The 13240-nt window shown below is 35.6% G+C and overlaps 1 protein-coding gene across 5 annotated transcripts in view; it reads right to left on the reverse strand.

The window, feature by feature from the left end:
* VPS13A (vacuolar protein sorting 13 homolog A) overlaps positions 1-13240 on the reverse strand; it is a 259919-nt gene that overhangs the window by 20238 nt on the left and 226441 nt on the right. For 4 of the 5 annotated variants that reach the window (XM_073345105.1, XM_073345103.1, XM_073345104.1 and 1 more), the window contains 8 exons: positions 12137-12282; positions 11952-12033; positions 9821-9934; positions 9286-9361; positions 9005-9168; positions 8643-8688; positions 8202-8325; positions 6008-6122 (listed from right to left, as the gene is read on the reverse strand). In XM_073345105.1, the coding sequence (XP_073201206.1) occupies positions 6008-6122; positions 8202-8325; positions 8643-8688; positions 9005-9168; positions 9286-9361; positions 9821-9934; positions 11952-12033; positions 12137-12282 (867 nt within the window). Of the gene's footprint in view, positions 1-3071; positions 3516-6007; positions 6123-8201; positions 8326-8642; positions 8689-9004; positions 9169-9285; positions 9362-9820; positions 9935-11951; positions 12034-12136; positions 12283-13240 lie in introns of those variants that run through there. The other variant, XM_073345106.1, reaches the window with a different exon arrangement.

The following is a 13240-nucleotide window of genomic DNA, read 5'->3' on the forward strand; positions in this document are numbered from 1 at the left end:
GGACAAAAGTGGAGGCAGTCTTGAGGGTGTGAGTAATCGGTCCGACTCACGTCACCCAGAAAGAGGCACGGACTGGCACAGATGGTTGAAATGGTACCTCTGGCATTGAATATGCCTCTGTTGTTCCCAGTGCCAAGAGCAACATCAACCCTGAAGTCAGCGGCAATACCTAAGTAGCTGACAGTGTTGAAGTGAAGGGTGGCGAGTGTCGCCATAGTAACATCAGCGGTGCAGGATGCAAGAGTATCAGGGAGTTTCCCAGACCCACTTCCATGGACTGAGGAAGGAAAACATCAAGGTGTGGTGCTGACAGACCCAAAGGTTCAGCAGCTCACCCAGCCAGCAAGGTTATAAACAACGTAGCCCCAGCAAAGTCCTGGACCAAGGGAGAAATTGGGATAGAAAGGTGGAAGAAGTCCATTGCTGCCTGATATGCTGCTGGCGTGGAAACAGCCAGTGCCAGCATCACCCTCATTGGTACTGGACTCAGAGGACATGAGTTGACGGTATAGGGACTCTGACCTCCCTGAGTGGTAGTGGGGAGCAGTTAGAGGGTCCTGCTCCATCCCGCACGCCAGAATTAACACCGTGCCAGTTCTAGAGGCGGCAAAAGTGTCTCCACGAGACCTGGAGTGATCACGATTGGTTTTATGAGGCCTTTTCCTCAGTGCACACGAGGCCTTTTCCTCAGTGCACACGGGGAGCGGCTCCTTCCATTGTGTCAGCCAGAATCTGGTTCCACAGCACAAAATGGCAGCACTCTCAGAACCCGATGATAGCCTCCGATCTGACACAAGCCTCGGTGCCAAGGTAGGCCACAGGACCTGTTTGAGTAGGTGCAGCTTTAGGTGAAGGTCCCTAGCCACCTTAGTCCATTTTGTAAACAATTTACAAATTGAATCCTAGTGAGGGCATCGCTAGGGAAATAGTTAACTAAATCTCACTAACACGAAGGGGACTAACTAACTAACTAACTACATACAACTAGAAAAAGTCACTAAGAGTTAGAGAGAGATTGTGAGCTTAAGAACCACACCGAGTTACAACTCCAGCCATGGGCAGTAAGAAGGAACTGATGGGTGTCAAGGTGGTGCTGCTTCAGATAGCCGGGAGAGGGACAATGAGCATGAAACATGAGTGCTGCTTTGTACAGTACTGCTAGGCAAAATTCTCCAGCTTCGGGGTGCTGGGTGTGCACACATCTAAATGTGGAATATGTGGCTGAATCTACTCAAAAAAGAAAAGAACCTGACTTAGTTCCTATACTTATAAACTGAGCCAATTTGATATGAAATCACTGAGTCAAAAGAAACATGGAACTCAATGCCATTTTTACAGTTAATTTGCATGGTTGAACTAAAAGCAATTACTTGTTTCCATTTACTTAAAGGTGTCCCTCATTATGAAGGAAATAAAATTGAGACTTCCTGATTTAGCAAGTATACCACTATAGAGTGAAGTGGAAGTTGGACGTAAAGCACAAATAGAAGGAACTATACTAAAAAAGCCAATTATACATGTTAAAAATGCACAAAAAGAAAAGGGAAATGTCAGATGCTGAATTTAAAGTTAGTTTGCTAGCAATAAATCTAATAAAGCATAATGGGAACATTAAATACTGTAGTTGACCTTTTCAGAAGGATGAACTTAAAACTATTTCCCCTTTTAGGCATAGCATGAATTTTTTCAGGTTAAAGAATACACACTTTTTCCTCTACTTTCTTCAAATACAGTATATTATAATATAACTTTATGTCTGATATACTCCCATATTTTTCCAGCAGAATCTCAAGGCAGTAATGAAATGCAATATTTTCTCTAAACCGTTTTTGTGGTATTTCTCTTGAAGAGTCCAATATTGTAGAAACAAACAGTAGTGTAAGGTACATAATTATCTTCTGCACCAGCAGTTCCCTTTGAAATGAGTTTTCAAATCAAGTTTCCTCACCCTATTATCTGGACTGTCAATGTTCATCCCTCCACCCACTGCCCAAGAATGCAAACTGGGCAACTGCTTCTAAAGCATATGAAGTAGCAACAGCACAAATCAGGATGAGCAGTCTGCACTGTAAGGTAGTTCTCCCATCAAAAGCTGTAAGGAAATAACTGGATGCACTAGAGGAGGCTGACTCTTTTGATAAATATGATAAGGTTTTAGTTGGCACAAACGAGTGAAGTTTTTTTTGGACAATCTTTTTGCTGATATTTGAATAAAGAGTTGGTTTGCACAACACATACTACTAGACAAACATACTGTAAATGCTTTTATAATGCCCCTTTGCCCCCAATACCTAAATTTAGATGTATAAAAGATCAACTGGTTTAGAGAAAAATATGCACGTCTACTAGTAAATAAAGAAATGTAAATAAAGCACTTACTTGTCAAAGAAACAAAGAACATTTACAGTGACAATTGAAAGTTTACATCTAATACTGTACTGTGTAAGCCTTTTGTTATTTTGTTATTTTGCGTTCTGCATTTTCCACCTAGTTTAATGAGGACCTGTATGTTTTATACCTGTTACTGTACAGAATAACATACAAGACTAAAACAAAAAAGGCCACATTTCCAAAATGCATTTAAACAATAATTTTTGGAGTAAATGACAGTATAAATGCATTCTAAAAAGAATGTTTCACATTATATGAAGAACCAAATCTTCTAAGCTGGCAACAAAGGATTTTAAGGGGATCCACATTTAACTGAAAAATTCAACATGTGTAAACTAAAACGAATGTTTAAGAACCAGTTATCTTGAAAATGAAATGATGGATGAAAAATCAAAATGATTACCTGAATTTTAATAAGTTTTTTTAAACTAACCTTTCTAGGACAATCATATTCCATAATCTTATTTTTTTACATAATCTAATTCTGGGAAATATGAGTGATGATGTTGGAACAGAACAGATGAATCGATTTTTTTAGATAAACTTTAAACAAGTTTATTGTTATTAAAAGAAAGTCAGACAAAATATTTTGGAAATATCAAATAAACAGAATTCAAAATATTCAACAGCATTTTTAATATCAATAAGCATAGTACAGCTCAAAAAGATTACACTGAACGCATGTATATTATAAAGGCATCTTAGCTAACAAATGATGATTTAAAATAAAAAAAATATTAAAACTCTGATGAAAATGGAAAAAACAGATTATAATTTATGGAAATTTACCTGCAAAAATATCATTAAATCAGAGTATAACATTAGCTCCTGACTGTCAACTTAGTACATAAATATATTTACTATATTCTTAAATTCTCTGCTTAAATACTATCATATATTTTGTTTACCTATATTTTTGTACAACTTTTAAAAGACAAAAATTAAAATCAAAGTTACTTTTATGGCAGTAATGGCAGCAACAACATTTAATAGTATAAACTAAGAGTCCAACTAACGTGACAAAAACTCATGCATTTGTAATGGTGCATATTTTCCTAGCTATCATTATCATCATCATCACTATTATTGTGAGTCTTAGTCCATTCCCTGTAGGCCTGTCTTTTCTGCAAGCATGATAAGGGAAGAAAAAAAAGCAGAAGTGTTAGTTTAAGCTGGCAAGTTAGTTAGTCAGTTTTTAAAAAGCAGACAAATTCTGAAATGGTTTCTGAATTCAGGATACAACAGAACCCTTCCAATCCCCTGTTAATAGAGTCATACACCTGTCTATAATAATCAGCAAATGAATCACCAAAGATTCACCTAAACCTGAAACTTGTTGGGCACAGGCAGAATACTGCTCTTACACAAAGACCCGATGATTTCAGTAGGGTTCTGTGTAAGCATAGGGATCTGCCACCATACATCTTATTGCAATATCAGAGCTTTAATGTATAAATCCTATTTCATGAAAGGGACATGCTTAAGGTGACTATTGCATTTCTCTGAAGATTAAAGTCACTTGAACGTCAGTGGGCATCAGAATATTCTCCAAGGTATAGGATGATAATCTAAATACACTCCTCATTTTATCTTATTGTTTAATTAAAAAACAGAACCATTAGAGAAAAAAAATCTTCTATTTCCGTATCATTTTTCCATTTGAAAAATTGTGATGGGATTGTAGCCTTCTATACAGCATAAAAAGTAGAATTAAACATCTTGAATCAATCTATCAGCCGGTGCCTTCGAGGTCCTCTCAAAACTACTCATTTGCTCACAAATGAATGTGTTATCTAATCCAAACACTTGCAAAATTAAGATGGAGCATAAACTATACAAAATAATTATATAATTTGTATTCAAGGAGTTGGACTTATGGTCTTGTTAGCATTCTGCTTCACTAGCATGGCATGAAAGATTAAAGGGGAAATACATCAAGAACCCTACTGTCTTATCAGAAAGAGGAAGTATAGTGACTAGGCCTTTTTGTGCTGTTTATCAGTAGCAATTTTTAACTGTTTGCCAGTTAAGGCCATGTTGTTGGGTAGTATGTGTTTTGCAAGATAATAGCACAGGAAATATAAACTGCACCATGAGAGAAAAAAGCAAGATTATAGCTGTTAGTGTCATAGGATCTTCAAAGAATGTTGAAGAGGAACTCGTTAGTAAGGTATAATATTAACTCAGTTTAGCAATTTTAATTTTAGAATAGTTTGATTCAGAAAAGCACCCCTTTAGCAGGAGGCAGTAGAGAAGATATAGCAGAATACACAGAAACAGACAGATCCTAATTTTATATAAATGACACACAGTGCAGCATCTCAAATGATGCACAGTGCAGCATCTCAAAATATGTTCTAAATGAAACAAAAACCCTATCCAGGTAACAAATATTTTTGAAAATGTTTGGCTATGCAACTTCCCATCCATCCTCTAGAAGGCCACCTACTCTTTCTCAAATTCATCTCTGGATCTCAGGAATTCCAACACACACTGCTAGGGTACTGAAGGGAAATCTCTAATATAAGGCTTTCATATATATTAGAACATCCTATCTGTCCTCTTCAATTTGCATTCAACTAGCAGCTATTGATTCTGTCATTTCCCAGGTGTGGATATTTTTAACATTCAGTTTCTATGATAATGAAAGACAATTAGATGACAGGAATTTTCCATCTTATTTATGGACATACTGTAAAATCAGTTCGAAGTACTTCAACTGTAATGTTAGAATTACATATTAACTTTCCATTAAAGGTGGTTAAGGTAAAAATAGGAAGCATCTCAATGATTAAAATATCACACTATTTAAAAATTTATGAAATCTAAATACACTCCTCATTTTATCTTACTGTTTAATTAAAAAACAGAACCATTAGAGGAAAAAAATATTCTATTTCCCTATCTTTTTTCCATTTGAAAAATTGTGATGGGATTGTACACATCCAGACAGCATAAAAAGCAGAATTACACATCTTGAATCAATCTATTCACAGCAGTTCAGCTCATATCATAAAATGATGTATACGAACAATGCTACAGTTAAAAATTAGTGAAATGCTTTTAATTGAAGCAGTGTGATATAAATATAGTTACTGTCCATGTATCTCAAATACAAATTTCTGCAAAAACATTACTTTCACATTTTTAATTAAAAACACACTGTGGTTGCAGAAGAGTTTAACCAATTAAAATTCAGTCAAAAATATCACTGTGCTTTAACTTTACCTAAATACACAATATAAAAAAAGTTATTAAAAGAAAAACTATGTTTCCTGCAGCTGTTGTAACAAAACTAAAAAGCCTAAAACTCACACATGCAAGTTTCTCCTATTTAAGCCACTCTGGGAATGTGTGCATAATTAAGGACACTGTGATATAAATTATACCGTAAGTTCTCTCTGAAAGGTCAGTATTAGCTGTCTTTTTATAAAATCCTGCCAGACTGGCCATAAAACCCATGCAATGAAGATACAAATGAGACTACAGGTTACTAAATATCAAAAATATACTGGCAGGGGACACAAAATAAGAGTAAAAATTCTGGAAAAACTGAGTTAGGCTTTTTCCTCTCCCATATGCAAGTTTACACCAAATTATGTTTCAGTTCCTTCACCTGTAACATCTGACTTCCGGTCCCATCCCTTAACCTGTAAGGTCTAATAACTCCATCCTCACAAAAGAAACGAGGTGGGCGCAGACTTGTCACATCATCAGATGAATCTGTAGCTCTGAAAACAAAGCAGCAAATTCAAAATATGTTACATATTTAACACAGATGTTGGCATACTTTTAAAATACCATATTTTCAAAAAGCTCCTAAAGTTATCCTACGTAAATTTTTAAAATACTGGTAAAATGACGTATTTGCTTTCTCTATATGTAATTTACATGCAATTTTCAGTTTGACTGTTGAGGCACACATAGCTATAGTAATTGGACAACTGTAATCTTCACTGACTAGTCAGGGTGATTATTATTTATGCGATACATTCACATTACACATACTATGGCTTCAATGGCAAAGACTTATGCACATGCTTATTGTTAAGTCAATGGGACAACAAAAATACTGCGTATAAATGTGCGTGCCTATTTACTGATTTATGGAACACAAGGCTGAACAAGTATGTATTTATTTACAACCAGGACTCTGTAGAAAATTATATGGTAAATTAATGTCTACAAAATTCCTCTCATTGAAATTTACATGTAAAAGAACCCTGTGCTAATGTTCTTCCTTCAACTTTGCTCCATATTCCGTGTTTTCTCCACAAAGGAACTTTAAAAAAAGAGCAAGAGGCAGTGGGGAGGGTAGTGGTATGAGGAAAAAACAATGGTCCAGATCCTGGAGAGCAGCAAGGCCAGTACAGTACAGTACATAAATATGGTCAACAGCATGAGCTTTATGTACAGTACATAAATATGGTCAACTTTATAAGCTTTCACTTATAATTGAGGAGGTCTAGAGAAGGAAAGATGGATCAAACTTACTAGCTGGACTGATAGGTAATAACTTCTAACCTGTCTCCCCCCTAAGGGCACTGCCTGGCATGCACAAATTTGTGCCAAGCAATTTTTGAAAATTTAGTGCCAAACATGCAAATATAAACAAGTGTATATTACAATGATATTGTTTTATGTTATATCAATTGTTTAGTCCTTTATTCCCTTACTTTTGTGCACTGAAGTTTATGAACTAAATCTTGCATTAATATAATTTCTTTTAAAAAAAGGTATATGATATATCCATATATTTTAAGTATATAATTTATACATATGGAATGTTTTAGACACTTCAAAAATATTATTCAGACTACTTTTGCATTCTTCCTCTTGTAATACCAGATGCGTTTAGTTACCATAAATCTAAACAGTAGACATCTCTTAGGGAGCCTCTCTCCTTCTAAAATAGTTTTTTTGTTTTTTTTTTTATGACTTAACAGAACAATTTTAGGAAGCTGCAAGTTTCTCCTTTGCACTGGATGAAAAATCAGTTTTTTTTTTAACATACAGTGATTACAGCACAAGAAGTGGTGTACTTTATTCATAACAGTTAATTTTAAAAGTAGGGATATGCAACCACAGATTAAACTGCTCTAGCTCAGTTACATCTGGGGACTAAGCTATTTAAAATATAAATATTTAATATATTTAAATATAAAATAATTAACATTTAAAATATTTTCTCCTACTTCTTTGTCCATTGCAGTACAAGGTAATTTAGATTCAGTTTTTATAGGGCTTGATATTACTGAGTGTGAGTTTCACAATATTCAATCCACAGCTGTGTTCGGCAGAAGTGCTGGAACTCTCTCCCTGTAAACAGGAAGGGAGAGGAACTTGACAATGCCAGTCAGTCCTGGAATTCCCTTTCATGGCTTCTGTATACATTAACCTTCTGATCAACCTGCAAAGTTCATGTTTTCTTTGGGGCATTTAGGGTCAGGCTGAGAGACTGGGGTTCACAGAAGGAGTTTCGATTATGAGGCTTTAGGTAGAGTTATTTTAAGCCAACAACAGCTGAAGTAGGCAAGTAATTGTATTAAATTATAGTTGTGATTTGATACTCTGGTTTTAGTTATTGTAAAGTACCCTTAACAATTTGGAAAGATGTTTGTTATCAATATAAATAATAAACCGATTATGAACTATTTATCTGAAGCATTTGTGCCACTGGAGACAAATGATTAGTTGAAAGCTCCTGAAAAAGTACCAAGGCACAACTACCAGAATATATTCATTTCTAGCATCAGTACCGGTCTTTCATGCTATTTGTTATTCTGTCTTTATTCTATTTTATACTGTACCTTTTAATACCCTGAAATGTGCTGCTTGCCATGTCTATGATTCCTCCAGTGGGCCTTGCTACTGCTCCCACTAAACCTTTCCCAACACCTTTGAAGAAACCAGCTGCTCCTTCTTTCTGGGCTCCTAGAAATAATTAAAAGAAAAACATCTTTATGTAGTAATATTCATAAACCTTCTTTCCCAAATACTTGAAAACTATGAACAATCACTATCACATTTTCTACTTTCACTGAGTTATAAAAAGCACAATTTAATTTACCCTAATAATTACACAATGTTGTCATTACCTAAGATGGTCCATCCAAAAATTAGTCAATCAAGTTTGAAGTATAAAACAATAAGATGCACTGTATACCAGATATGAGTTTTTCAACCTCTCTCAACAAATATTAGAATCAAGAACGTATGCACTGCTAACACACTGCAAGAACTATACTTACCTCTTATTGGTTTTGTCACTATTCCTGTTATGCCACTAACAAAACCCTATGGGGAGAAATAGACAATTCTCACTCACATGTTTTCAGAATGTATTTTTATTACTTTATAAAAATTCTAATTGTGATTTAATGTGATTCAAAACATGGGTTCTGCTGGAGGTAGTACACTAAGGTCCATGGAAAATTAATGAAACAACTGACGCTCTTTACTGCTTCTATACCTCCTTTATAATTTCAGTATATTTTCAGTTTACAATTAAAACCCTACTTTGGCAATAAGTTTGCAACAGCATGATTAAAATGTAGTCTATATAGATAAATTGGATGAAGTTGCTTATTTTTTCTAAAGTGATATTTCTTACAGACACTAAGCCTTTCCCTCCACGAGTGATGCCCTCTTTAAGGCCAGTTGGTTGTTTATTCATGGCTTCCCTTCTCTTCTGCTGGTAGTCTTCATCCATAGTTATTGCTGCTACTCCTTTAGCCATAGCACTAGTGATTCTTGATGCAGCACCCGCTAATCCTCCTATGGAAAAATTAAAGATTATGTAAAAGTGACACAAACTACTTAACATGATCACATTACACAAGATTACATGGTCACTATTAATCAAAAGATAAAAGAATAAACATTACAGCTTACCTACAGCTCCCCCTACTAGTGCTTTAACACCAAGTGCCATTCCCTCTACAAATTCTTCAGGACCCTGGATGGCTCCCTAAGGGGGGAAAAGGTTAATAGAAAAAGGAAATAATCCTATTTGAAAAAGAGTAATTTATCTGAATAAATACCAAATAAATAAATAATAAATAAATTCATATTTTTATATAAAAAGTATACTTTAACAGAACAAAATTCAGCCACTGGATTCTTCCAATTGTTATGTGCTTGATATTCTTTAGAGTAAATTAGTGTAAAGAATAGTCTCTTGTCAGAAGTACTGTATGAAAAGGCTGTTCCCTTCTTGCATTTACACAAATTTTTGCTATAATTTTTCCTGATAATTAGTATTATACTAGGATTTGGCAGAACTGAATGCATCTCCTAGAAATGGCATTTAAAAGTTTAAACCCAATTTTAAAATGAAAGCTCCTTACAATATATCTACATTTCAAACAACATCTAAGTAGCTTACCAACTGTATTATGTTTCGTAAGATGCTAAATGGCAGTTTTACCTGGTAAGGTTCATAGAAGAATGCTTCTACTCCTTCAGACAAGTCTCTTATGAATCCAAATGGATTGCCCAAAACATCAAGGCCAAGAATAAGAACATACATTTGTTTAATGGCCTAAAATGAAAATAATTTTGAAGTAAAAACATTACAAAAATATATGGTTTGCATAGAAATTTTACTATAACAAGGAAGGTATATTTTTCATTCAATACTAGATGAGTGGTTTCTAGCTGGAATATAGTAATATACTCAGAATTACATATAGGGCTTCCAAACAAAAACTATGCTAAGATGGAGTTAAAGGTTGAGAGTACATATCAGTGATTCAGGATAAAAATATTTCAGGTATGTTAAAATTATCCCCCAAAACAAACAAACAGAACTCACATAATTCAGGGTTATTGTTAAATTTAAAAAGAAATCCAAATTGGAAATACACTGTTATGGCAGCCAAACAACCTTAACTCTGCCCTGTAGTGACACCATGAAGTAACCACACAATTATGACTAATGCATATTAGTGTTTGTCGTCCCAGATTAGATGAAAAAGACAGAAAATCATAGAATACTAGGGTTGGAAGAGACCTCAGGAGGTCAGCTAGTCCAATCCCCTGCTCAAAGCAGGACCAACAACAACTAAATCATCCCAGCCAAGGCTTTATCAAGCCGGGCCTTAAAAATCTCTAAGGATGGAGATTCCACCACCTCCCTAGGTAACCCATTCCAGTGCTTCACCACCCTCCTAGTGAAAGAGTGTTTCCTAATATCCAACCTAGACCTCCTCCACTGCAACTTGAGACCATTGCTTCTTGTTCTGTCATTTACCACCACTGAGAACAGCCTAGCTTCATCTTCTTTGGAACCCCCCTTCAGGTAATTGAAGGCTGCTCTCAAATCCCCCTTCACTTTTCCCTTCTGCAGACTAAATAACCCCAGTTCTCTCAGCCTCTCCTCATAAGTCATGTGCCCCAGCCTCCTAATCATTTTCATTCCCTCTGCTGGACTCTCTCCAATTTGCATATTTCTTTTTCTCATTGTATCACTACAAGGCAGAGTTAAGATGGTTTGGGTGCCTTGGCAGGAAAGTTGAGTAAAGGTTGTTTCTCCCTTGGCAGGAACTATCATGTCCTTTGTCAGGAATATCACTGCTGTATCACTCTGATATGTAATTGGATAAAAAATGTCGGGCAAGTTACCCAGCAGAATTCAAACCTTCCCGTTGGGGACAGGGAGAGTCAGAAAGGATGTCAGATTTCTTGCCATGTCACTTAGTTTCAGAGTTAAGCACACTGGTGCTCTTCTTTTTAGAGGCTGGCCAAGCTGGGGAATTTTTAGATTTGCCTCTGAGGAGTGTCTGATTAGCAAGGATGAACCAGCTTGTTGAGTCTCAAGTGCTGAACAGCACTGACTCATTCCTGTGGCAGTCTCTGGAGGCATCTCATCTGGGAAATGCAGAGACTTTAACAAAACCATTGGACTGGGGAGAAATCAGAATTCAGAAGTTACTGAATTTGAGATAAAACACTCAGAGCCTGGTGTTACTTCTGTTTTAGTTCATACTATCCATTTCAGTGTGATACCCTGTTACTCACTGCACTCTTTACCCACCGATACTCTATACAGCTGATTCTGCCACCCTTACTCACGTCAAGAAATATCTTGAGTAGTACCTTTGCAATCAGTGGGACTGTTGCATTCAACATAAACGTCCCAGAATCTGCTTCACAAAAACCAATATCTGTTTCCCTGTACAGTCTGTTTATCAGTTTTGGTGGCTCAACACTTAAGTCATAGAAAAATGGAATTGTAAACTAAAAAAATGGCAGCATAGCTCAGGGCAAATATAGTACCTTTAAACTATTTTTTATTAAATTTGACTAGATTGAAAATTGGTATCCTATTAAGATGAGGTGATATTTAGCCTTATTTTAAGAATAGTATTCTAAAAATACGAGTCATAATCTAGGTTACTAGCCTGTTTCCAACCAAATATTTTCATTTCACTTTGCTTCTTTAACAAGTGTGCATATAAACATACAAACCAGAAAAGAATACAGTACATTGACATGTAGCTCCAGCATATAATATAATGTATTTAAATAAAGAAGTACACAAATTAATTTAGACTAACCTGTTTTGAATAATGCCTAATAACTGCTGATTGTAGTTGTTGTGTAGTACAGAAGTGATAGTGGAGTTCGAAGAAAGCCAACCTAAAAGAAGTCCACATTATTTAGAGCAGAACAAAATGAATTTCCCTGTGTTGAAAGTGTGAATTTAATACTTATACATTATAAAACTATATATTCAACATACTTAAAGACAACATCTTGTACATCTGTGAGTGTGGCACCAATACTCTTCAGCAGAAGGTTCACGGATTGAACTGGAATCAGTTCATGCTGTCTTTCTTCTTTGTTACTATCTTCTCCACCCGTGCTCAGTGAGAAACTTAAATGTAACTGAAAGAATAAGAAAGAGAAAGAGAATGTAGAACTCCACATTTGATTGGATAGTATCTTAACGTTTTAACAAAAAGTCATTAGGTGTCATTAGCATACGTTATTTCCTAATCTTGACTGACTTCATCCTAATCAGAAAGTTTCCCGCTATTATCACACAGCAAACAAGATCAGAAAGCCCAAAGCAGAATTTTTCTGGAAGAGCAGAATCTGCCCCCTCTCTCACTAAAACGTTTGCACTTTGAATCAAATATTTTCTAAAAAGAGAAAAGGAATTCATCAACATGGCATCTGATTTAGGAATTGACTGACTCCTATTTCATAAGAGTGACATTCAAAAAAATGAATTCATATCTAGTGTTCAGCAACATTCTGACAAACAGCAAATTAAAGGGTAAGAATGAAGATAAAGAAAATGACCTAATACATTTTTTAGAAATAATAGCAGCAAACTGAGTAAATCACACAGTAAAACACAGTGAACATGTGTGTAGACTTGAGTCAATCACGCAAAAAACCACAAACACATTGACAAAACATTCTGTTCTTTGACTTATGAAATCCAGTTTACAAGAAAGTTGCATACTTATAGCAGTCCTGTCCCCTGCTCACAAAAGAGATTTTAAAAGAAAAAACTGCTCCAAGCACTCTGCACCTCAAGACTGTACCCACCAATGCACAAGAGAAACTGACTTCTTGGCATTCTGATTCTCTGCAGGATTCTAATTGGGTTTAATACTCCTTAGTGGTACATGGAAATTTACCATTAGCCTGCTTCCAACAGAGCCCTAAGGACCCATTAACCTTGAATTAATGGAGAAAAGCCTCACTGGGATGGGCAAGTGGCATGAGAAGAATGGATGATAGTCTCACTAAGGTAGACACAGATACCACCTTGGAGAGTAGCATCCAGTTAGTATGTAGCACCTTCCCATCTTTGTAAATTCTGATATACACT

Source organism: Lepidochelys kempii, chromosome 5 (assembly GCF_965140265.1).
Source record: "Lepidochelys kempii isolate rLepKem1 chromosome 5, rLepKem1.hap2, whole genome shotgun sequence".
Lineage (NCBI taxonomy): Eukaryota > Metazoa > Chordata > Testudines > Cheloniidae > Lepidochelys > Lepidochelys kempii.